A 27,125-nucleotide genomic window follows, 5' to 3' on the forward strand; every position below is an offset into this window, starting at 1 on the left:
ACAGAAAATTAGTGATTTTTAAAATTAAGTTAAATTCACAAACTTTACTTATATTCTGTAGCGTCTACTATTTTTACATCAATTACTTTTCTCCCCATTCCCTAAAAGTACAGAGACTTCATGTCTTTGCTCTCCTTTAATTATTTGCCATCTGTAGAAGTAGTGCAGTGTGTCTTACTCTCCGATTTCCCCTACTTTAAAGAATGTGCCTCATCATACAGTCACTGCTAAGTTTGGAAAGTTACTGCATGTCATATTGCGGGGAGGGTCTGAGTCTTACTAATTCATGGCGAAATATATAATTGTGCTGTGCCACCAGGCCTGCTCAGGAAAACACAATCTTTAGTACCATTCCATTTTCTAAATTAATGCTTCCAATTAATAGGCAGGACCAAAACATTTATGGATTAGTTTAGGTCAATTTAGAAGGATCATAGAAAAAGTATTTGCCATTAGTACTTTCATTTAATTCAGCTATTCGTCAGCTGTGGCTCAGTAGTAGCACTCTTGTTTCTGAGTCAGAAGGTCATGGGTTCAAGTCCCACTCCAGACACTTGAGCACAAAAGCTTTTGAATGCAGCGCTAAACTGAGGCCCCATCACCACTCTCAGGTGGACGTAAAAGATCCCATGGCACTATTCGAAGAGCAGGGGAGTTCTCCCCAATGTCCTGGCCAATATTTATCCCTCAACCAACATCAACCAGATTATCTGGTCATTATCACATTGCTATTTATGGGACCTTGCTGTGCACACACTGGCTGCCGCGTTTCCTGCATTACAACAGAGACTACACTTCAAAAGTACTTGTTTGCCCATAATGTGCTTTGGGAGATCTTGAGGTTGTGAAAGGCACTATATAAATACAAGTCTTTCTTTTTCTCAGTGCCTCTGGAGAAGAGAGGGAATGAATAAACGTACATTTGCATAGCATTTTTCACACCTTCAGAATGTTCCAAAGCTTTTCATTGCCAATTAATTGTTTTTAATGTAGTCACTGTTGCTAGGTAGGTAACTATTCTATTGTAAATATTAAAACATATATAACACTTGGTTTGTAAATCTGGAATCACAATTACCACCGAGTGCTCTCTTAGGTGCACATGTATTTTTCTTCCTCTTCACAGCAGCTGGTGCACATTCTTCAGTCTGAAGGAATAGCGAGGTGACCCCAGAGATCTCTCATACCTCGGTCAGTGTCACGGTGTAATAACCTGGCACAGGGTGCAGTGCCATTTTATAGCATCTTACATCTGCTCAGTGTTCAGATCCACACCCATACCAATATCTGTAGCTCATTGGTCACCTGATAGTGGCATTCAAATTCAAGTCTCCTATTTGGTTGTCCAGGGCACTTGCACACAGTCAGTGTGTCAATTGCTGAATATATTTCAATCTGTACTTTGTTTCTTGTGTGAAATACACTAAGTGTCCAGTACCTGTGTGTTCAGCCAGATCTTATGCTTACCACAGATATGCAGGAGGCATTATCTAAGACATATAAATCTTTCCCATTAGCCAGAACAATTTTGGTCTGTCGATCTTGCATCAATACAGCCCAACATGTTGGTGAGCGCTGGAGTCCTGTTAGAAAATAAAATAAAAAAGTTAAATCCAGTATCTGCTGGTACATATTTACCAAAAATAAACCCCCCACCCCCAAGAAAAAAAAAGCTATTTAGGCTAGGTAATAAGGCAGGCAAATGGAGTTAAGATACAGATTAGCTATGATCGAATTGAACGGTAGAACAGGCTCAGGGGGCTGAATGGCTTACTCCTATTCCTATGTACTTTATATAAATAGTCGTGACTGATCTTCTGTCTCTGCAACAAAGGAACTTTATGTCAATATAGGCCCAAAGGTTGCTACTGCAATCTGGGATCTGAGTGAGCAGAGTAAGCAGCTATATATCTCCTTAACCAATCAGATTGAAGAATTCTGAAATTAAGAGTGCAAGGACTGAGAAGGAAGTTTAAGTTAGAGTGGGTGAATTCAATGTTAAATGAGAGAGAGAGAGAGAGAGAGAGAGAGAGAGAGAGGGGGGGACAGAAAGATTGAATGAGAGAAAAGAGAGACAGACAGAAAGAAAGAAAGAGGGGACTGCTAATGTTGTACCTTTGTTTAAAAAGGGAGAAAGGGATAAACCAAGTAATTATAGGCCAGTCAGCCTAACCTCGGTGGTGGGAAAATTACTGGAAAAAATCCTGAGGGACAGGATAAATCTTCATTTGGAAAGACATGGATCAATCAAGGATAGTCAGCATGGATTTGTTAAGGGAAGGTTGTGTCTGACTAACTTGATTGAATTTTTTGAGGAGGTAACCAGGAGGGTCGATGAGGGCAGTACATATGATGTAGTGCATATGGATTTTAGCAAAGCTTTTGATAAGGTTCCACATGGCAGACTGGTCACGAAAGTAATAGCCCATGAGATCCAGGGCAAAGTGGCAAGTTGAATCCAAAATTGGCTTGGAGGCAGGAAGCAATGGGTAATGGTCGATGGGTGTTTTTGTGATTGGAAGGCTGTATCCAGTGGGGTTCCTCAGGGCTCAGTGCTGGGTCCCTTGCTTTTTGTGGTATATATCAATGACTTGGACTTAAATGTTGGGTGTATAATTAAGAAGTTTGAGATGACACTAAAATAGGTTATATGGTTGATAATGAAGAAGTATGTTGCGGACTGCAGGAAGATATCAATGTACTGGTCAGGTGGGCAGAACAGTGGCAAATCAAATTCAATCTGGATAAGTGTGAGGTAATGCATTTAGGGAGGTCTAACAAGGCAAGGGAATACACATTAAATGGTACGACACTGAAAATTGTAGAGGAACAAAGGGATCTTGGAGTGTAGGTCCACAGATCCCTGAAGGTAGCAGGCCAAGTAGATAAGGTGGTTAAGAAAGCATATGGAATACCTGCCTTTATAAGTCGAGGCATGGAATACAAGAGCAAGGAGGTTACGCTTAAACTGTACAAAACACTGGTTAGGCCACAGCTGGAGTACTGTGTGCAGTTCTGGTCACCACATTACAGGGAATATGTGATTGCACTGGAAAGGGTGCAGAGGAGATTTACAAGAATGTTGCCTGGACTGGAGAATTTTGGCTATGAGGAAAGATTGGAGATGCCGGGTCTGTTTTCTTTGGAACAGGAGGCTAAGGGGAGAGACCTGATTGAGGTGTATAAAATTATGAGGGGCCTGGATCGGAAGGACCGGTTTCCCTTGGCAGAGGAGTCAATAACCAGGGGGCATATATTTAAAGTAATGGGGGGGGTTCAAGGAGATGAGGCGAAATGTCTTCACCCAGAGGATGGTGGGGCTCTGGAACTCACTGCCTGAAAGGATGGTAGAGGCAGAAACCCTCACCACATTTAAAAGATACTTGGATGTGCACTTAAAGTGCCATAACCTACAGGGCTACGGACCAAGAGCTGGAAAAGTGGGATTAGGCTGGATTGCTCTTGGTCGGCCGGCGTGGACACGATGACTAAAATGGCCCCCTTCCGTGCTGTAAATTTCTATGATTCTATGAACAACATCTAATCTTTCGTTTAGGCACTTTACCGCCTTCTGGACTCAACATCAATTTCAACAATTTCAAACCATAACCTCTGCCCATACTTTTTCTTTTTTTCTATTTCCCACAGCAGCTGTTGATGATTCTGCCATTTATGTCCCATCTAGATTCAGCCTTTGTTTCTTAACTTGCCCCATTACCATCTCCTTTTGCCTTGCAACATCGTCCTTTTTGTCTCTTAATCTCTTCTGCCTTCCACTCTAACACAGACCCTTCTTTCCTCCCCTCCCCCTTTCCCTGCTCCTACCCTTGTTTAAAAACCTGCTACATCTCTAACTTTTTTTAGTTCTGACGAAGGGTCATCAACCTGAAACGTTAACTCTGTTTCTCTCGCCACAGATACTGCCTAACCTGCTGAGTATTTCCAGCATTTTCTGTTTTTATTATAAATGTGAGGTATTACATTTTGGTTGGAAGAATAGGGAAGGTCACTTATTACTTGGAGGGTGCAAGTCTAGGTGGGGTAGAGGAACAAAGGAATCTCGGAGTATAAATACACAAATAACTAAAAGTTGTGACACAGGTTAGCAAGGCCATAAAAAAAAAAGCAAACCAAGCACTAGGGTTTATGTCTAGAGGTATAGAATTGAAAAGTAGGAAAGCTATGCTAAACCTGTATCGAACCTTGGTTAGATCGCACTTAGAATACTGAGTACAGTTCTGGTCACATTATAAAAAGGATATAGAGGCACTGCAGAGAAGATTTACAAGAATGATACCAGAAATGCGAGGGTATACATATTAGGAAAAGATGAACAGGCTGGGTCTCTTCTCTTGAAAAAGGCTGAGGGGTGACCTCAGAGGTCTTTAAAATGATGAAAGGTTTTGAGAGAGTGGATAGAGAGAGAATGTTTCCACTTGTGGGAAAGAGCATTACTAGAGGCCATCAATATAAGATAGTCACCAAGAAATTCAATAGGGAATTCAGAAGAAACGTCTTTAACCAAAGAGTAGTGAGAATGTGGTTGAAGCGAATATTATAGATGCATTTAAGGGGAGGCCAGACAAGCAAGCGGGAGATAGGAATAGAGGGTTATGCTGATAGATTTAGATGAGGAAAGATTGGAGGAGGCTCGTTTGGAGCATAAACGCCAGCATGGACTGGTTGGGTCGAATGGCCTGTTTCTGTGCCATATATACTATGTAATCCTATGTAATGTATTTGAATGGGGAGCCAGACAGCAAGATAGTATTTTCATGAAGTTAACGGCGGAGCGGCACATCTCCACCAGCAACTTTTCGATTTCCGCCTTTAATCACGCATCTGCCCTCGTCTGAAGTTACTGTGGCATTTGTGCATAAATAATGGAGAGCGCCATTACCCTTGTCTTTATTTTGACAGCAAATTTTGGGCCATTGTTGTAAATGACATTGCATGGACTATACCCAGGTTTGGTTTGCTGGCGATCTACAAGAAGAAATGCCAGCATGTGCATCCAATATATACAGTTTGTTCTGCATATAGAACTGCACAATTTATTTCTCCCAATGTACTATCACTCCATTAATTCAAATGTAAATATAATACTTGCTCTCTAAAACAAGTATTTCAGTTGTTGAATCAGAAATCCATCATGGACCCTCGAGGCGAGTTCTGAAACTAATTTCATAATGAATATATTAGGCAGCTTTTACAACGATACAAGAATTTAAGATGGAAAAAAGGTGTGTGTAAAATGGGATTATAGAGTTATTGATGATATCATGAACTGTCAGCAAAAACACAGTCAACCCTACAAAAGACTAAATTTCTACATATACAATCACAATTTTATTAGAGTTCATACAAATTATGAAAACAGTAATTATAATGCAACAACAAAAGTCACAGCTTCAATGTAATTCAAATGTTTACATAAATCCAATTGCCTGGCTGAGGTGGGTTACACTGCAGCAATTTGATTCCACTGTTGAATGTTAAAAGTGTTTACCTGGAACTTCAGGAAGACGTCGGAGTTTAAGGTCGTCTATATTTGTGGCAAGTGTGAATCTAAAAGCACCAGTTAATATAGCAACTCCTGAGCCATAAGCAGAGTGGAAAACTTTGGCCTCCATGACTCGATTCTGTAACACCTCCTTCAAAATCAGGGCAACAAATGAACTCCATTACTAAATCTAATTGTTTTGTCTTGAACAGCAAGTCATTAACAATTATGTAACATTAATTTTTTTATCAGTTTTATTATATTATAGAATCATCACGCATAGTACAGCCTGCTTGGGATGCAGTTGTATTTCAGTTAATTGGTACTCTCGCTCTCTCAGTACTTGGTACCAGCAGATCTATGACCCTTACATTTCTTGATAAGCCAATTCAACAATGGATCTCTTTTTTGGAACTCACACCGGAAGGATGGAATCCACGAAGTCAGTTGACAGAAAGGCAACCCATTAGCAATAGCATGATGGCACTGTAGCTACACTGCAGACAAGTTGTGCAAGAGACAAATGCTTCAAAAATGTATTTAATGCTAATTCCCTTGTACTTGGGAGAGTACAAGTAATTTCCAACTCACCCATGTCAAATTTTCACTCGTTAAAAAAAAAATGTAGTTAAACATCTACAAGACATCACTCACATCAAAAACATAATTGGCCTAAAATTGGGGCCTTGCCAGGTCCGTACGAAATGCGCCACACCCGACGAGGCCTCGCAAAAGCCGGTTCTCGGGGCCCGATGCGCATGTGCTGAGAACCGGCTTTTCAAATCTGTCAAAATTTATTCTACTTATCCCCAGGAGAAGGACATCCGCGCGGCAGAGATTGGGCTATTTGACCAACTCATGCCCAGCGAATGTCCTTCAAACTTTTACACCTGGTAAAAGAAGGCACATAGTTTACTTTTACCAGCGTATCATTTTTAAAACATAGAAAAATTAAATGTAATCATTCATTTTTATATTTAAAACCATGTTCATTAAGGCAAGTTTATTTTTAGCCCTATTAAAACACATTAAAAAAAAATTCCCAATTTTTTTTTCTAAATCTTTTAATTTCAGTGAATTTTAAATATGTGAGGTGTTTTTTTTTTTATTTATTGTGCTGGGTTTCGATGTTTTAGGGGGTATTCTCATTCATAGTAATGGGAGCCCATACAAACAGAGCTCCCATTTTTATGAGAATACTAGATAGTGATTCGTGGTCCAGGCCCACGTGATTTCAGCAGATGCATTCATACGTGAAAGACAGGTCCTCGTATGCTGCGCAGCGAATGAAGGCCTCAGACTCCCGGAATACTACGTTCCTCCGGGACCAACAGGTACTTTCGTAGATTTTTTTAAGTCCGAGGCGTTTGTACGAAGGAAGCCTCCGACCGCAAGTTTTGGCCCATAGTTTTTGTGCTCAAAGTAAGGGATATCAGTCCTGGTGAATGAATAGATTTCCAAAGCATCACCATCAAGTCTTCCAGGTTGGGGAGACCAAAAACCATGTGCGGAACAAAGCTTCCTCTACTCTTGACCAAGCTACATGGGAGAGGGAGGGGTTAAAAAGTAGGACCTCAAAAGTCGTAATCTCAGGATTGCTACCAGTGCCATGTGCTAGTCAGAGTAGAAATCGCAGATGAATACGTGGCTTGAAGAGTGGTGCAGAAGGGAGGGATTCAAATTCCTGGGGCATTGGAACCGGTTCTGGGGGAGGTGGGACTAGTACAAACCAGACAGTCTGCACCTGGGCAGGACCAGAACCAATGTCCTAGGGGGGAGTGTTTGCTAGTGCTGTTGGGGAGGAGTTAAACTAATATGGCAGGGGGATGGGAACCTATGCAGGGAGACAGAGGCAAAAAATAGAAAGAAGAAAAGTAAAAGTGGAGGGCAGAGAAACCCAAGGCAAAAAGCAAAAAGGGCCACATTACAGCAAAATTCTAAAGGGGCCAAGTGTGTTAAAAAGACAAGCGTGAAGGCTCTGTGCCTCAATGCGAGGAGTATTCTTAATGTAATGGGCATCACAGAGACATGGCTCCAGGGTGACCAAGGCTGGGAACTCAACATCCGGGGGTATTCAACATTCAGGAAGGATAGACCAGAAAGGAAAAGGAGGTAATGTTGCTGGTTTAAGAGAAAATTAAATCAATAGTAAGGAAGGACATTAGCTTGGATGATGTGGAATCGGTATGGGTGGAGCTACGGAATACCAAAGGGCAGAAAACGCTAGTGGGAATTGTGTACAGACCACCAAACAGTAGGTGTGAGGTTGGGGACAGCATCAAACAAGAAATTAGGGATGCGTGCAATAAAGGTACAGCTGTTATCATGGGCGACTTTAATTTACATATTGATTGGGCCAACCAAATTGGTAGCAATGCGGTGCAGGAGGATTTCCTGGAGTGTATTAGGGACGGCTTTCTGGACCAATATGTCGAGGAACAAACTAGAGGGCTGGCCATCCTAGACTGGGTGATGTGTAATGAGAAAGGACTAATTAGCAATCTTGTTGTGCTAGGCCCCTTGAGGAAGAGTGACCATAATATGGTAGAATTCTTTATTAAGATGGAGAGTGAGAGTGACACAGTTAATTCAGAGACTAGGTCCTGAACTTATGGAAAGATAACTTTGATGGTATGAGACATGAATTGGCTAGAATAGACTGGCAAGTGATACTTAAAGGGTTGACAGTGGATAGGCAATGGCAAACATTTAAAGATCACATGGATGAATTTCAACAATTGTACATCCCTGTCTGGAGTAAAAATAAAATGGGGAAGGTGGCTCAACTGTGGCTAACAAGGGAAATTAAGGATAGTGTTAAATCCAAGGAAGAGGCATATAAATTGCCAGAAAAAGCAGCAAACCGGAGCACTGGGAGAATTTTATAATTCAGCAGAGAAGGACAAAGGGTTTAATTAGGAGGGGGAAAATAGAATATGAGAGGAAGCTGGCTGAGAACATAAAAACTGACTGCAAAAGCTTCTATAGATATGTGAAGAGAAAAAGATTATTGAAGACAAACATAGGTCGCTTGCAGTCAGATTCAGGTGAATTTATAATGGCAGACCAGTTAAACAAATACTTTGGTTCTGTCTTCACTAAGAAAGACACAAATAATCTTCTGGAAATACTAGGGGATCGAGGATCTAGTGAGAAGGAGGAACGGAAGGAAATCCTTATTAGGTGGGAAATTGTGTTACGGAAATTGATGGGATTGAAGGCCAATAAATCCCCGGGGCCTGATAGTCTACATCCCAGAGTACTTAAGGAAGTGACCCTAGAAATAGTGGATGCATTGTTGAACATTTTCCAACAGTCTATCGACTCTGGATCAGTTCCTATGGACTGGAGGGTAGCTAATGTAACACCACTTTTTAAAAAAGGAGGGAGAGAGAAAACAGGGAATTATAGACCAGTTAGCCTGACATCAGTAGTGGGGAAAATGTTGGAATCAATTATTAAAAGATGAATTAGCAGCACATTTGGAAAGCAGTGACAGGATTGGTCCAAGTCAGCATGGATTTATGAAAGGGAAATCATGCTCGACAAACCTTCTGGAATATTTTGAGGATATAACTGGTAGAGTGGACAAGGGAGAACTAGTGGATGTGGTGTATTTCGACTTTCAAAAGGCTTTTGTCAAGGTCCCACACGAGATTGGTGTGCAAAATTAAAGCACATGGTATTGGGGGTAATGTACTGATGTGGATAGAGAACTGGTTGGCAGACAGGAAGCAGAGAGTCGGGTTAAACGGGTCCTTTTCAGAATGGCAGGCAGTGACTAGTGGGGTGCCGCAGGGGTCAGTGCTGGGACCCCAGCTATTTACAATATACATTAATGATTTAGATGAAGGAATTGAATGTAATATCTCCAAGTTTGCCGATGACACTAAGCTGAGTGGCAGCGTGAGCTGTGCAGGGTGACTTGGACAGGTTAGGTGAGTGGGCAAACGCATGGCAGATGCAGTATAATGTGGATAAATGTGAGGTTATCCACTTTGGTGGCAAAAACACAAAGGCAGAATATTATCTGAATGGCGGCAGATTAGGAAAAGGGGAGGTGCAACGAGACCTGGCTGTCATGGTACATCAGTCATTGAAAGTTGGCATGCAGGTACAGCAGGCGGTGAAGAAGGCAAATGGTATGTTCATAGCTAGGGGATTTGAGTATAGGAGCAGGGAAGTCTTACTGCAGTTGTACAGGGCATTAGTGAGGCCTCACCTGGAATACTGTGTTCAGTTTTGGTCTCCTAATCTGAGGAAGGACGTTCTTGCTATTGAGGGACTGCAGCGAAGGTTCACCAGACTGATTCCCAGGATGGCAGGACTGACATATGAAGAGAGACTTGATTGATTGGGCCTGTATTCACTGGAGTTTAGAAGCATGAAGGGAACTCATAGAAACATATAAAATTCTGACGGGGCTGGACAGGTTAGATGCAGGAAGAATGTTCCCGATGTTGGGGAAGTCCAGTACCAGGGGACATAGTCTAAGGATAAGGGGTAAGCCATTTAGGACTGAAATGAGGAGAAACTTCTTCACTCAGAGTTGTAAACCTGTGGAATTCCCTACCGCAGAGAATTGTCAATGCCAGTTCATTGGATATATTCAAGAGGGAGTTAGATATGGCCTTTACAGCTAAAGGGATCAAGGGGTATGGAGAGAAAGCAGGAAAGGGGTACTGAGGTGAATGATCAGCCATGATCTTATTGAATGTTGGTGTAGGTTCGAAGGGCCGAATGGCCTACTCCTGCACCTATTTTCTATGTTTCTATGTTTCTAAATGACATTTATAAAGCACCTCATCCCATTTTATGAATTGTTTTGTCGTGCAGTGACTGCTATTGTGTCGATAAATCTGACACCCATTTGTTCACAGTAAGATCTCACAATCAATATGGTGGATGAATAGTAAAGTTGTTTCTGGTGGTGTTGACAGAGGGATAAAGTTTGGCAAAGACACTGGGAGAATGCCCTGCTTGTCTATGAAGAGTGCAATGAGATCTTTCATGTCCTGCTGACAACTGGGACAAAACTCATCTCCCACGGCCGAAATAAAAATGTATTAAGCGACAGCACCACTTAGTCCCTAGGGGTAATTTTTCCCCGCTCACCCCCCCACCACCACCCCAAACTTCCTTTCCTCCTCTCTTGAAGGTGCTGGATCATCATGAAGTACAGTTCCATGAGCATTAAGGATCCTCTGCCACATAGGTCAATCAGCCATCTTTCTTGCAGTAGCTGGGACAGCAGAACTTTCACTCATAATTATGTGTATTTTTCTCACGAGCCACGGAATAGAGATCTAGACAGGAAACCCTGGCTGATTTCCCCTCCCCCTCCTTTGCCCAGAGATGTCAAGGTGAATTCTAGCAGCCATACGGAGGTCTTGGTATAACAGAGCAGGGATTGAAAGGGGGATCTACCTCCTCTGTTTCACACTGGCGGGTACTTTTGCCAACTAAGAAATGAAGGGAGTTCTCAGTAATTAATTTTTAAAAATAATACATCTTTACTGTAGATAAAACATCAGTTAGACTGGTAAGGACTGAAACAGACCATGAAGATTGGGTAATGAAAAGGGAAATACATGAAGGTTTGTAGGAGAGCTAAACACATCAATGTTACTTGCAATCTCTGTTACAGAGCTGGTCTTATTTGTACAGTACAATGTTTGACATCAACTTACATTTCCCATGCTGAAGTGCCTCTTAAATGTGCCAAAAATGTTGTGGATCAGAACAGTGCCGTCATCTTGTATACAGAGCAGATCTTCAGTGGCAGTCCACCCAATGTGAACCACCAGACCACTTTTCCACTGCAGGAACAAAAAGGTACAGAAAGCATAAGAAATATTCATTTCCAATTTATAGTTTAGTTTTAATACAACGACAGCCAAACAAAAACAAATCAAGATGGGCTCTCCAGATCGGTAGCCAACCAGCATGGTTATCAAAACAGAAGTTGGAGACCTCATGCCTGATTTAGCAACATGAGTGCAAACGATTGGCACCAACAGTCCGGCTGTAGAACACTTCTCGCTATCTGGTTAACATTATTGAATATATAATGAGCTGGGTATGGACCGTTGTGAGACAGGTTAGTGTTACCCCTACTGATGATGTGTTGTTGCAATAGTAATCCTGCTCAGTATGAGGGGAACCACTGGTCATCATCCAGGCAACAAGTAAAAGGTTTTATGCACCGGATGTATTAATAACATTCGCTGGCGATTTACGTTTATACATGGCTACTTAATTTGAAAGAAAAAAAGACTTGCATTTATATAGCACCTTTCACGACCACCAGACGTCTCAAAACACTTTACAGCCAATGAAGTACGTTTTGGAGTGTAGTCACTGTTGTAATATGGGAAACGCGACATCCAATTTGCCCACAAGCAAGCTCCCACAAACAGCAATGTGATAACAACAAAAAAACAGCTTTTCTGGTCATGTTCATTGAGGGATAAATATTGGCTAGGACACCTGGGATAACTCCCCTGCTCTTCTTCGAAATAGTGCCATGGGATATTTTACGCCATTTGAAAGAGCAGACAGGGCCTCGGTTTTACATCACATCCAAAAGACGGCACCTCTGACAGTGCAGCACTCCCTCAACCTAGATTTTTTGTGCTCAAGTCCCTGGAGTGGGACTTGACCCCATAAAATAGATAAGCCCTCCCAACAGAGGGCAGGGGTGGGGGCCTGGGGGGCTCATGACCAGCTAAGTGAACAAGTATTTCCCTCTCCCTCCCTGTTGCCTTGTCGCCAAATGTTGTGTATGCAATAACTCAATAGAGTGAATACTGTAAACTCCGAACAGGCATAAACCTGGCTCTACTTTAATAGGGCCCAAAGTGATTACATTATAAGATGGCTGGCCTTTTATACCTGGGCCGCACACACGTGCGCACAACCCAATGACCTCAGACAGTGGCGCCACCTGGCAGCTAGTAAACCCAAGCATACATACGAATATCTTAAAAAGGGGGATATTGTCATGTAACGGTCTTTTTACAAATTGAGACGGTCCGGGGCTTTCCGCTACAGAGTTGAACGTCTCAGTTCAACTCCAGCCTTGGGCGAGCGTTCTGAGTCTGTTATGACTGGGGGCTGGGTAGCCGATCTGATTGGAGTGGCAATGACCACGTCAGGGATTGAAAGTCCAGATTCATTGTCCATGTCAGTGATTGAAAGCCCAGATTCACTGATGACAGCAAAGTCCTTTGATGACTGAGGGTAGGTTGGTTGGTCACTGATTGTGTCTTCCTCAAACTGTTCCGGTTCATCCGTGTGCCGCAGCTTTATCTGATCAACATGTTTCCTGCATGTCTGCCCATTCTTGAGCTTAGCGATAAACACTCTGTTACCCTCCTTGGCCGTAACAGTACTGGCGATCCATTTGGGACCTTGACCATAATTCAGTACATACACAGGATCATTGATAGAAATGTCACGTGATACAGTAGCGCGATCATGATACCCTTGCTGACGTTGACGTCTGTATTCGACACGATTATTCAAGTCAGGGTGGACGAGAGCGCGCCTGGTCTTGAGACCTCTCCATCAAATAGTTCAGCAGGGGAGACCCCGGTAAGCATGTGGGGTCTTGTCCCATACAAGCGAGTTTGCAGTGAACCTCGAGTTACACGTTTCATACTCTGCTTGATGGTTTGGACAGCACGCTCTGCTTGCCCATTGGATGAGGGTTTGAATGGTGCTGACCTCACATATTTGATACCATCATCATCATAGGCAGTCCCTCAGAATCGAGGAGGACTTGCTTCCATTCCCAAAGGTGAGCTCAAAGTGATTGCTGAACAGTCCGATATGAGAGCCACAAACCCTGTTACAGGTGGGACAGACATTCGTCGGGGGAAGGGGTCGGTGGGGCTGGTTTGCCGCACGCTCCTTCCGCTGCCTGCGCCTGGCCTCTTCATACTCCTTGCGTCGAGCCTCAAAGAGCTCAACGTCCTCCCGGATGGACTTTCTCCACCTCGGGCGGTCTGCGGCCAGGGTCTCCCAGGTGTCAGTGGTGATGTCGCATTTTACCAGGGAGGCTTTGAGGGTGTCCTTATAACGTTTCCGCTGTCCTCCTTTGGCTCGTTTACCATGAAGGAGCTCCGCATAAAGCATTTGCTTAGGGAGTCTTGTATCTGACATGTGTACTATGTGGCCTGCCCAGCGAAGCTGATTGAGTGTGGTCAGTGCTTCAAGACAGAGAGTCGGGATAAATGGGTCCTTTTCGGGTTGCAAATCGGTGGTTAGTGGTGTGCCACAGGGATCGGTGCTGGGACCACAACCGTTTACAATATACATAAATGACCTGGAAGAGGGGACAGAGTGTAGTGTAACAAAATTTGCAGATGACACAAAGATTAGTGGGAAAGCGGGTTGTGTAGAGGACAGAGAGAGGCTGCAAAGAGATTTAGATAGGTTAAGCGAATGGGCGAAGGTTTGGCAGATGGAATACAATGTCGGAAAGTGTGAGGTCATCCACCTTGGGGGGAAAAAAAAAACAGTAAAAGGGAATATTATTTAAATGGGGAGAAATTACAACATGCTGAGGTGCCGAGGGACCTGGGGGTCCTTGTGCATGAATCCCAAAAAGTTAGTTTGCAGGTGCAGCAGGTAATCAGGAAGGCGAATGGAATGTTGGCCTTCATTGCGAGAGGGATGGAGTACAAAAGCAGGGAGGTCCTTTTGCAACTGTATAGTGTATTGGTGAGGCCGCACCTGGAGTACTGCGTGCAGTTTTGGTCACCTTACTTAAGGAAGGATATACTAGCTTTGGAGGGGGTACAGAGACGATTCACTAGGCTGATTCCGGAGATGAGGGGGTTACCTTATGATGATAGATTGAGTAGACTGGGTCTTTACTCGTTGGAGTTCAGAAGGATGAGGGGTGATCTTATAGGAACATTTAAGATAATGAAAGGGATAGACAAGACAGAGGCAGAGAGGTTGTTTCCACTGGTCGGAGAGACTAGAACTAGGGGGCACAGCCTCAAAATACGGGGGAGCCAATTTAAAACTGAGTTGAGGGGGAATTTCTTCTCCCAGAGGGTTGTGAATCTGTGGAATTCTCTGCCCAAGGAAGCAGTTGAGGCTAGCTCATTGAATGTATTCAAATCACAGATAGATAGATTTTTAACCAATAAGGGAATTAAGGGTTACGGGGAGCGGGCGGGTAAGTGGAGCTGAGTCCATGGCCAGATCAGCCATGATCTTGTTGAATGGCGGAGCAGGCTCGAGGGGCTAGATGGCCTACTCCTGTTCCTAATTCTTATATTCTTATGTTCCATGTTAGCCTGGTCGTGGACACTGATGTTGGTGCGCCTGTCCTCCCAGGAGATTTGCAGGATCTTGCGGAGACATCCTTGGTGATATATCTCCGGCGACTTGAGGTGCCTTCTGTATATCGTCCATGCCTCAGACCCATACAGGAGGGCAGGTATTACTACAGCCCTGTAGACCATGAGTTTGGAGGTAGATTTGAGGGCCTGGTCTTCAAACACTCTTTTCCGCAGGCAGCCGAAGGCTGTGCTGGCGCACTGGAGGCGATGCTGAATCTCCGCATCAATGTCTGCCTTTGTCGATAAGAGGCTCCTGAGATATGGGAAATGGTACACGTTGTCCAGGGCCACACCGTGGGTCTTGATGACCAGTGAGTTTCATGAACTCTTGAAACTCCATACTGGTGAAGCAAGATCCGTTGTCGCTTACAATGATGTCAGTCAGACAATGCGTAGCAAACATAACACGAAGGCTCTGAATGGTAGCTGTGGATGTGCTGGATGACATGATTGTACACACTATCCACCACAACTAAAAACATCTTTCCCAGGAAGGGACCTGCAAAGTCGATGTGGATCCTGGACCATGGTGTAGATGGCCACGACCACAGACTCAGCGGCGATTCCACTGGTGCTTTACTAAGCTGCAAGTGCACTGACGCACACATGATTCCAGATCAGAGTCAATTCCAGGCCACCATACAAGAGACCTGGCAATGGCTTTCATCATGACAATACTGGGATGTGTGCTATATAGATCATGCACAAATTTCTCTCTGCCTTTCTTGGGCATAACAACACGCTTACCCCACCGTATACAATCTGATTGAATGTTTAGTTCGTCTTTGTGATGGATGCAAGGTTTGGTCCCCTCACACATTTGCTTGGGTATGACAGACCAATCACCACTAAGGAGACAACGTTTCACAACTGATATCGGGTCCTGGCTGATCCAGGTCTTAACTTGTTGGGCCGTGACAGGGGTTCCTTCACTTTCAAAAGCATCCATGACTAACAGTAGGTCTGCCGGTTGTGCGTTTCCACCTCTGGTTTGGGCAACGGCAGACGGCTCAATGCATCGGCACAATTCTCAGTGCCAGGTCTATGGCGAATGACAATCATAGGCAGATAATGTCAGTGGCCACCTCTGGATGCAGGACGATGCATTGGTATTGATTTCATTGTTTTCAGAAAACAAAAAAGGTATGAGTAGCTTGTGATCTATTTCCAGTTCAAACCGAAGACCAAACAGGTACTGATGCATCTTTTTAACCCCATACACACAGGCTCGTGCTTCTTTCTCTACCATTCTGTAGGCTCTTTCCGCCTGTCAAACTTTTTGAAGCATACACAACAGGTTGTAATTTGCCCGACTCATTAGCTTGTTGGAGCACGCAACCAACTCCATATGACGAAGCATCACAGGCCAATACTAGACGCTTACACGGATCATAATGTACCAGCAGCTTGTTAGAGCAAAGCAGATTAGTAGCTTTCTCAAAAGCTCGATCTTGAGACACACCCTAAACCCTATTGTCGCCTTTTCTTAGCAGCATGTGCAGTGGCTCTAATAAGGTGCTCAATCTAGGTAAGAAACTACCAAAGTAGTTGAGTAGACCAAGGAACGAACGCAGCTCCGTCACATTGAGGCCTGGGTGCATTTTTGATGGCCTTGGTTTGTGAATCCGTAGGCCTGATACTGTCAGCAGCAATTTTCCTCCCCAGGAATTTGACTTCCAGTGCCATGAAGACGCACTTCGAGCGTTTCAGTCTGAGTCCCACTTTGGCCAGATGATGTAGAACCTCTTCCAAATTGTTCAGATGTTCGGCGGAGTCACAACCTGTGACCAGTATGCCATCTTGGAACAAGGCGGTTCTGGGGACGGACTTCAGTAGATTCTCCATGTTCCTTTGAAATAGGGCTGCAGCCGAGCGAATTCCAAAAGGGCACCTGTTGTAGATAAACAGTCCTTTGAGTGTTGATGCACGTAAGTTTCTTCGACGTGTCGACTAGCTCCTGTGTCATGTAGGCAGACATCAGATCCAGTTTGTGAACGACTTCCCCCCGACTAGCGTTGCAAACAAGTCATCAGCCTTCGGTAACGGGTATTGATCCTGTTTCAAAACTCAGTTGATCGTAACCTTATAGTCTCCACAAATCCATTTCAACACGGGAACAATGGGGCTGGCCCATTCGTTAAATTCGACAGGTGATATGATCCTTTCACGCTGGAATCTGTCCAGTTCGATTTTGACCTTCTCCCTCATCATGTACGGAACTGCCCGAGCTTTATGATGGACGGGTCTTGCATCTGAGTCCATGTGGATCTGCACCTTAGCTCCCGTGAAATTGCCGACGCCTGGTTCAAACAGGGAGGATAACTTGCTCAGCACTTGAGCACATGGAGTACCCTCCTCCGACGACAACGCTTCGATCTCGTTCCAGTTCCATTTGAGTTTTTCTAACCAGTTCCTGCCAAACAGCATTGGATCATTGCCTGGAACAATCCATAACGGTACATTGTGAACCGCACCATCATACGACACCTTGATTACTGCACTGCCAATCACCATTATGAGTTCTTTAGTATACGTACGCAACTTGGCATTGACTGGACTCAGCTTAGGCCTCACAGCCTTAGTACCCCACAGCCTGTCGAATGTCCTCTGGCTCATTATTGACTGACTTGCACCCGTGTCCAATTCCATCAATACCGGCATACCATTAAGTGTTACATTAATCATTATCGGTTGACTCTTTGTTAGGAACGAATACAGTCCATACACGTTCTCCTCTGGTATCACGGATTGCATATCCAGATCCGCGCTAGACTGGTCATCATCCTCCACATTGTGTGTTGCAGCACGCTTGCTCAGTTGCGGACACGTGCGCTAGAGATGCCCCACTCTTGAACAGCCTTTACAAATGTACTGTTTAAACCGACACCGATGATGCCGATGATTTCCCTCACAACGCCAAAATGGTGATATCGGATTCAATTCCGTTGGCAGACTTTGAGCAGCCACAGGTTTCGCATACGCAGTCGGGCAGGACATGCCATATGCAGCTCTGCCAAACGACGATACTATCTTGTTTACAGTACTTGCCGAGTTCTGATTTTTCAATTATATCTGCTTTAAGCTTTTGTCCGTCGTCATGCATAATTGGGCAATCGTGATGGCCTTGCTCAAATCCAGCGTCTCCGCCGCCAGTAGCTTACGCAGGAGCACCTCGTGGTCGATGCCGATTACAAAGAAGTCCCGCATGTCTGCCAACGCAGTTTCGAACTTACACGGTCCAGCTAGACGTCTAAGGTCGCAACGAATTCCGATACATCCTGGCCCTCAGAACGAACATGCGTATAGAATCGATATCGAGATGATGATGCCTTCATCTGGTTTGAGATGGTCACGTACCAGAGCACACAATGTTTCATACATAGTCCTTGTCCGTTGCACTTTAGGGCAAGAGGAGATTCTTTGAGTCCATAGATTTTCAGACCACAAACAGTGAGGAGGACCGCCCAGCGCCAAACTACCTCTGCCTCTTTCTCCATTTTGTTGGCCATGAAGTACTGGTTCAAGCAGGCTACAAAGTCTGCCCAATCTTCTCCCTCCACGAATCGCTCCAGAATTCCAATTGTGCTCATTTTTGCATGCGAAGGTTCTTGTTACCTCGTCGCCAAATGTTGTGTGTGCAACAACTCAATCGACTGAATACTGTAAACTCCGAACAGGTACAAACCTGGGTCTACTTTATTAGGGCCCAAAGTGATTACATTACAAGACGGCTGGCCTTTTATACCTGGGCTGTACACACATGCACAGTCCAATGACCTTAGACAGTAGCGCCACCTGGTGGCTAATAAAACCAAACATACATACATGACACTCCTTTTCTCCACTTTTGCTGTAGGGCTGGACAGACACTCATTTTCTAACAAAGTATCTCTACTTACCTTAATTCTGAAGTTTTATTTGCGACAAGTAAAACTTTTGAAATGTTTTTAAAGCAATATTGTATAAGGTTATTTCAATTCCAGCAAGGTATAGATTATTCACATGAGCTATTATTATTCCTTTGCCAAGTTATACTTCAAACTGGTATAACAAGAAATACAGAAAAGTAAAACTTACTGGAAAGGAGACTATTCGATTTCCCGATGAGGAGTAGATTTCCATGATGGGCCGTAAACTTGCAGACCTTTCCTTGCGCAATCCATTGATCATCAAAGCTGCAACAGACATTAATGACCATTTCACATTATTAGCACCAGTCATACCTAACTTTTTTTTCAGGAAAGATAACACTTCTAAAAATGGGAAGTGACAAAAAGATATATTAAATAAGCAACAGAGTATCTTACCAATAGGGCCAGCATATGGTGCAGCTGCAATTAAACAGTTACTGATATCCTCTTTTATCATCCACTCGGAGTACAGGTCAAACTTCCTTTACAGAGAGCAGAACAAAATGTAGTTAACAAAGCAGAAAACTTGTGTGAAGCATCAAGCATATAAACACCAATGTTTTGCATGATTGTGCCAATCTGTAAATTTCCTCTAAAGGACTACTTATCTCTATGGCCATTGTACCTATGGTAACTGTTCGCTTGCTGATCATCTCCTTGAGTTTTCTTTTGCTATAGGAACCCCCTTCATTTTGCAGATTATGACCAATTGTGATGGATGAACATGAAATGTATAAACATTTCAGATCGAGGGACTGCCTATGATGATGATGAGATCATCAGCAGCCATGTTGAGATGACATTTCTAGGACTGATCACAGTCAAGTTGTTTTTTTCTTCTCTGTCCAGTCTCCCGATCATTAATTAATTTCCTTCAACTGACAGAATGGTCAACACCAGAAACTCACTGAGTAGTGGATCACAAGACAAATCCACTTCTACCACTTTGTGTCAGGCACACCTGGGGTATATTTCTACACGCACTGAGCACTCCCACCACCTCACTCAAATGCCTATTTTTCAAGTATGAGCCCAGACATTATGTGTTGGCAGCTATTCAACCATTACAGCATCACAGCCAAGTTTAACCCTCTCCTCATCCAATGTCCAAACGCATACTCTTTTCAGCAGGAGTCACTGAATTGTAATCAGGTGCAGAAACCCTGGTGGATTTTCCCTCTCCCGAGCCCAGGGACACAGAGGCCAATTGTGGAGGCTCTACTACCGTCCCAGCCAATATCAATTTGCCCAACACCTCCTGGGAATACATTATTGAAGCTTTTTCTCTTTTGCTGGATCTACACAGCTCACTCGCTTACTATTAGCAGTGATGGGAATTCATCTGGGATTACTCTTAGGTTAAAGAGTATATTCAACAACTTACTTTTCTATTAAAAAATTGCAATATATTTTACAATAAAAAGTACAATGATCAGCAAATAACATCATTCATAGGGAGAAAAACATTATACAAATACATAGAATGCACAGAAAAGACATAGACCATTTCTCCCAACTAGTCTATGCTGGTGTTTATGCTCCACGAGCCTCCTCCCATCCGACTTCATCTAATCCCATCAACATATCCTTCTATTCCTTTCTCCCTCATGTGCTTATCCAGCTTCCCTTTAAAGACAGCTATGCTATTCGCCTCAAGTACTCCATGCGGTAGTACTTGCCTATTAATCTAAACGACACTAATGGGAGGATTGCTTGTTATGCGAGGGTTTTTTTTTGCCTCAGATGCAATTGTTTTCTGTGACATTATCCCCACGAAATACAAAATTACTTCATAGAGATAGCATTAAATGTGATGAAATTGCAAGTGAATTTATAGTCAATTCAAATGAAAAAAAACACTTTGCAAGCTTTACATTTTCATAAAATCTTCTCAATTCAGTTAATTTTAAAGAGGTCATATTCGCTGGAAATGATGAACAGCTTTATCATTGGACAGAAGCCGAGTCTAAGTCAAAGGCAGGAACCCAATACAACCGGCCCGATTCACAGCAACCCGTGCACGGGGTCCAAAACATGCCAACTGTACACCGCCATACTCTGGCAAATACCAGGAAACGAATCTGCACAGCAGCCTCGGCAATCACATGCATGTGGGGATAAAGCAGGCCGGGATCCAGCCCGTCAGTCACGGGATTCGCGGCCAGACCAGGCCTCGGCTTACAATCACCAGGCCGGGCCTCAAGGCCCCGCAGCCACGGACACTGACCTGTAAAACACGTCCCCAAGAGGGTTCCAGTTTGCCGTCACGAATGCCATATCTGCTGCCGCCCGAGCTCAGGGGCAGCTGCTGCTCCTAATCTTCGGCTGCGTTTGCACCGTCAGTGGCGGCTGGCCGGCCCCTCCATCCACTGCAACAACAGCAAACAGCGCCGCCTGTCCGGGACTACAACCTCTTCATACAGCAGCTCGATCACATCATCAGCTAGCTCTTCAAACTGTTTGGAGAGGGTGGCATTGGCAACAAAGTATTTTGGTCTAAATACTTGAGTTAGTCTGATGGGGTGTCACTCTTAAAAATAATAAAGACGAATCTTTATTAAACAAATATTTTGTATCTCTCACAAAAAGCATACCAAAAATAGTGGGGAATCAATGGACTAATGAGCGTGAGGAACTTAAAGTAATTAAGACCAATAGAGAAAAAGTACTTGAGAAACAAGCCGACAAATCCCCTGGACCCGATGGCCTACATCCTAGGATCCTAAAAGAGGTAGCTGCAGAGATATTGGATGCATTGGGTGTGATCTTCCAAAATTCCCAAAGATTCTAGAACGGTCCCAGCGGATTGGAAGGTAGAAAATGTAACCCAGCTATTCAAGAGGGAGAGATAAAACTTTGCCTGCCATCGGTTGTCAGGAAAATGCTGGAATCCATTTTAAGGAAGTGGTAACAGGGCATTTAGAATATGATTGCGCAGTATCAACATAGTTTTATGAAAGGGAAATTGTGTTTAAACATATTTATTAGAGTTTTTTGAGGATGTAACTAGCAGGGTAAAGGGAACCAGTGGATATAGCATACTTGGATTTTCAAATGGCATTTGGTAAGGTGCCACATAAAAGGTTGTTATGCAAGATAATGGCTCATGCGGTTGGAGGTAATATATTAGTACAGATAGAGGATTAGTTAACAGACAGAACACAGAGAGTAAGGATAAACGGGTCATTTTCAGCTTGGCAGGCTGTAACTAGTGGGATGCCGCAATGATTGGTGCTTGGGCCTCAGCTATTTACAATTTATATTAATGATTTAGATGAAGGGGCCGAGTGTAACTAGAAAGTTAGATGAAGGGGAACCAATGCATATAGTATACTTGGATTTCCAAAAGGCATTCGGTAAGGTGCCACATAAAAGGTTGTTATGCAAGATAAGTGGTTGGCTGTTTGATTGGTAAGTATCTCTCTTTTTCGGTTCAATTAGATTTTAAATTAGATAAGTCTAATTAGAGGGATGGCAGGGCAGCTCAGTCCTGTGGAGTGCACATCCTGCGGCATGTGGGAAGACCTGGATGCTTCGCGCAGCCTAGACAACCATGTGTGCAGGAGGTGTCTCTAGCTTCAGAAACATAAAAAATAGGTGCAGGAGTTGGCCATTCGGCCCTTCGAGCCTGCACCAGCATTCAAAATCATCATGGCTGATCATGCAATTTCAGTACCCCATTCCTGCTTTCTCTCCATATCCCTTGATCCCTTCAGCCGTAAAGGCCACATCTAACTCCCTTTTGAATATATCTAACGAACTGGCCTCAACAACTTTCTGCGGTAGAACATTCCATAGGTTCACAATTCTCTGAGTGAAGAAGTTTCTCCTCATCTCGGTCCTATATGGCTTACCCCTTATCCTTAGACTGTGACCCCTGGTTATGGACTTCCCCAACATCGGGAACATTCTTCCTGCATCTAACCTGTCCAATCCCGTCAGAATTTTATATGTTTCTATGAATCCTCTCTCATTCTTCGAAATTGCAGTGAATATAAGCCTAGTCGATCCAGTCTTTCTTCATATGTCAGTCCTGCCATCCCGGGAATCAGTCTCGTGAACCTTCGCTGCACTCCCTCAATAGCAAGAATGTCCTTCCTCAGATTAGGAGACCAAAACTGTACACAATAGTCAAGGTGTGGTCTCACCAAGGCCCTGTACAACTGTAGTAAGACCTCCCTGCTCCTATACTCAAATCCCCTCGCTATGGAGGCCAGCATGCCATTTGCCGCCTTTACTGTCTGCTGTACCTGCATGCCTACGCTCAATGACTGGTACCATGACAGCCAGATCTTGTTGCACCGCCCCTTTTACTAATCTGTCACCATTCAGATAATAATCTGCCTTCCTGTTTTTGCCACCAAAGTGGATAACCTCACACTTATCCTCATTATACTGCATCTGCCATGCATTTGCCCATTCACCTAAACTGTCCAAGTCCCCCTGCAGCCTCTTAGCATCCACCTCGCAGCTCACACTGCCACCCAGCTTAGTGTCATCTGCAAACTTGGGTATATTACATTCAATTCCTTCGTCTAAATCATTAATGTATATTGTAAATAGCTGGGGTCCCAGCACTGACCCCTGTGGCACCCCACTAGTCACTGCCTGCCATTCTGAAAAGGACCCGTTTATTCTCACTCTTTGCTTCCTGTCTACCAACTAGTTCTCTATCCACGTCAATACATTACCTCCAATACCATGTGCCATAATTTTGCACATTGTGTGGGACCTTGCCAAAACTCTTTTGAAAGTCCAAATACACCACATTCACTGGTTCTCCCTTATCCACTCTTACTAGTTACATCCTCAAAAAACTCTAGAAGATTTGTCAAGCATGATTTCCCTTTCATAAATCCATGCTGATTTGGACCGATCCTGTCACTGCTTTCCAAATGCACTGCTATTACATCTTTAATAATTGATTCCAACATTTTCCTCACCACCGATGTCAGGCTAACCAGTCTATAATTCCTTGTTTTCTCTCCCTCCTTTTTTAAAAAGTGGGGTTACATTAGCGACCCTTCAATCCATAGGAACTGATCCAGAGTTGGAATGTTGGAAAATGAGCACCAATGCATCTACTATTTCCATGGCCACTTCCTTAAATACTCTGGGATACAAACTATCAGGCCCTGGGGATTTATCGACCTTCAGTCCCATCAGTTTCCCTAACACCATTTCCTGACTAATAAAGATTTCCCTCAGTTCCCGCTTCTCGCTAGACCCTTGGTCCCCTAGTAATTTCGTGAGGTTATTCATGTCTTCCTTAGTGAAGACAGAGCCAAAGTATTTGTTCAATTGGTCTGCCATTTCCTTGTTCCCAATTATGAATTCACCTGATTCTGACTGCAAGGGACCTACATTAGTCTTCACTAATCTTTTTCTCTTCACATATCTGTAGAACCTTTTGCAGTCCGTTTTTATGTTCCCCTGCAAGCTTACTTTCATAGTCTATTATCCCCTTCCTAATTAAACCCTTAGTCCTCCTCTGCTAAATTCTAAATTTCTCCCAGTCCTCAGGTTTGCTGCTTTTTCTGGCCAATTTATATACCTCTTCCTTGGACTTAACACTTTCCCTAATTTCCCTGGTTAGCCACGGTTGAACCACCTTCCCCGTTTTATTCTTACGCCACACAGGGATGTACAATTATTGTAGTTCACTCATATGATATTTAAATGTCTGCCATTGCCTATCCATCGTCAACCCTTTAAATATCATTCTCCAGTCTATCCTAGCCAATTCACGTCTCATACCGTTGAAGTTTCCTTTCATAGAAACATAGGACTCTAGTCTCTGAATTAACTGTGCCACCCTCCATCTTAATGAAGAATTCTACCATATTATGGTCACTTCTCCCCAAGATTGCTAATTAATCCTCTCACGTTACACAAGACCCAGTCTAGGATGGCCTACTCTCTAGTTGGTTCCTCGACATATTGGTCTAGAAAACCGTCCCTTATACACTCCAGGAAATCCTCCTCCACCGTATTGCTATCAGTTTGGTTAGCCCAATCAATATGTAGATTAAAGTCACCCATGATAACTGCTCACCCTTATTGCACGCATCCCTAATTTCCTGTTTGATCCATCCCCAACCTCCCTACTACTGTTTGGTGGTCTGTACACATCTCCCACTAATGTTTTCTGCCCTTTGGTGCTTCGCAGCTCTACCCAAATAGATTCCACATCATCCAAGCTAATGTCCTTCCTTACTATTGCGTTAATTTCCTCTTTAACCGGGAACACTACCCCACCTCCTTTTCCTTCCTTTCTGTCCTTCCTGAATATTGAATACCCCTGGATTTTGAGTTCTCAGCCTTGGTCACCTTGGAGCCATGTCTCCGTAATCCCAATTACATCATATCCGTTAACAGCTATCTGCGCAGTCAATTCATCCACCTTATTAAGAATGCTCCCCGCATTGAGACTACTTGAGCCTGGCATTTCGGAGCTTGAGCGGCGGCTGGAGTTAGTACGGTGTATCCACGAGGCTGAGAGCTACATGGATAGCACATTTCAGGAGGTGGTCACCCCGCAGCTTAAAAACGTGCAGGCAGAGGGGAAGTGGATGCCCACCAGATGAAGTAAGAATGCTAGGTAGGTAGTGCAGGAGTCCCCCCGTGAGTCCACCTCGCTTTCAAACCGATATTCACTTCTGAGTATCGGTGAGGGCGATGGTGCCTCTGCAGAGTGCAGCCAGAGCCAATTCTAAGGCACCACGGGTGGCTCAGCTGCACAGGGGAGAGGGACGAAGAATAAAAGAGCTCTAGTGATAGGGGATTCTATAGTTAGGGGAACAGAGAGACGTTTCTGCAGCCATAGACGTGACTCCAGAATAGTATGGTGCCTCCCTGGTGCCAGGGTCAAGGATGTCACAGAGCGGACGCAGGGCATTCTGGGAGGAAAGGGTGAACAGTTAGTGATCGTGGTCCAAATCGGGACCAACGACATAGGTAGACAGGGGGATGAGGTCCTAGAGGCAGAATTTAGGGAGCTAGGAAGAAAATCAAAGGGTAGGACCTCAAAGGTAGAAGGATAGAGAGGATGAACATGTGGCTGGAGAGTTGGTGTAGGAGGGAGGGCTTTACATTCTTGAGGCATTGGGACCGCTTCTGGGGGAGATGGGACCTGTACAAACCGGACGGGTTGCACCTCAACAGCGCTGGGACCAATATCCTCGCGGGGAGTTTTGTTAGTGCTGTTGGGGAGAGTTTAAACTAGCTTGGCAGAGGGATGGAACCCTGAGAATAAATTCAATAGAGAAGGAAGTAAAGCAGAAATTGGATAGCAAGAATTTAGAAAGCAAACTGTAAGACAGAGGAAACAAGGGTTAGTAAGTCGTAATCAAGGAGGTCTTCCTGTGCTAAATGGTATATACGTTAATGCAAGGAGTATAGCGAATAAGCCCGATGAGCTAAGAGTACAGGTAGATACTTGGGAGTATGACATTATAACTATTGTGTTCCTAACACAGATGAGACTGCACATGGGGAGGTTAAAGTAACAGTGACCTCAGTCTTTAATAAGACACTCCAGAGTGAGGAACAGGCCTTAGGGGCCGGCTTATATACAGTGCTCCCAAGGGATGCTGGGATCCCTTGGGACGTCAGGGGATGCGCTCCCTGGTGGCGGAACATGGGAGTGCATGCTTTATAGATTAACAACAATAACCATTACAGAAACATGGCTGAAAGAGGGGCAGGTTTGGCAGATCAATATTCCTGGTTACAGGATTTTTAGACAAGACCAGAGGGGGGTAAACAAGTGGGGGTTGGGGGTCGCGGTATTGATTAAAGAAACTATTACAGCGGTGAGGAGGGATGATATGTTAGAGGGATCATCAAATTAAGCCATATGGGTCGAATTGAAAAATAAAAAAGGGCGATCACACCTCTGAGCATGTATTATAGACTCCCAAACAGTGGCAGGGAGATAGAGGAGCAAATATGTAGGCAAATTGCTGTGAAGTCCAAAAATCATAGGGTAGTAATAGTAGAGGATTTTAACTATCCTAATATTGATTGGGAAAAATATAGTGTGAAGGGTATAGAGGATGCGGAATTCTTAAAATGCATTCAAGGGAACTTTTTTAGTTAGTATGTAACAAGCCCTACACGAGAGGGGGAGTTTTGGATTTCGTTTTGGGAAATAAAGCTGGGCAGGTTGAAGGGATATTAGTGGGAGAGCACTTGGGTGTCAGTGACCATAATTCAGTCAGTTTCAAGTTAGTTATGGATAAAGACAAGGATAGGCCTGGAATAAAAGTCCAAAATTGGGGAAAAGCTAATTTTGCTAAGTTGAGGAGTGATTTGGCCACAGTGGACTGGAAAAAGCTACTTGTGGGTAAA

General features: G+C 43.9%; 1 protein-coding gene across 1 annotated transcript in view; it reads right to left on the reverse strand.

The window, feature by feature from the left end:
• The window catches only part of vps16 (VPS16 core subunit of CORVET and HOPS complexes), an 84,079-nt gene extending 62,887 nt beyond the window's left edge, over positions 1-21,192 (reverse strand). The window contains exons 1-6 of the mRNA XM_070875962.1: positions 21,001-21,192; positions 19,170-19,255; positions 18,940-19,037; positions 11,194-11,322; positions 5,510-5,654; positions 1,468-1,583 (exon numbers count right to left, since the gene is read on the reverse strand). Of these exons, the coding sequence (XP_070732063.1) occupies positions 1,468-1,583; positions 5,510-5,654; positions 11,194-11,322; positions 18,940-19,037; positions 19,170-19,255; positions 21,001-21,050 (624 nt within the window). The 5' untranslated portion in view covers positions 21,051-21,192. The remainder of the gene's footprint in view (positions 1-1,467; positions 1,584-5,509; positions 5,655-11,193; positions 11,323-18,939; positions 19,038-19,169; positions 19,256-21,000) is intronic.
• Positions 21,193-27,125: the final 5,933 nt, after the last annotated feature.

The sequence above is a fragment of the Pristiophorus japonicus genome, chromosome 3, assembly GCF_044704955.1.
Source record: "Pristiophorus japonicus isolate sPriJap1 chromosome 3, sPriJap1.hap1, whole genome shotgun sequence".
Lineage (NCBI taxonomy): Eukaryota > Metazoa > Chordata > Chondrichthyes > Pristiophoridae > Pristiophorus > Pristiophorus japonicus.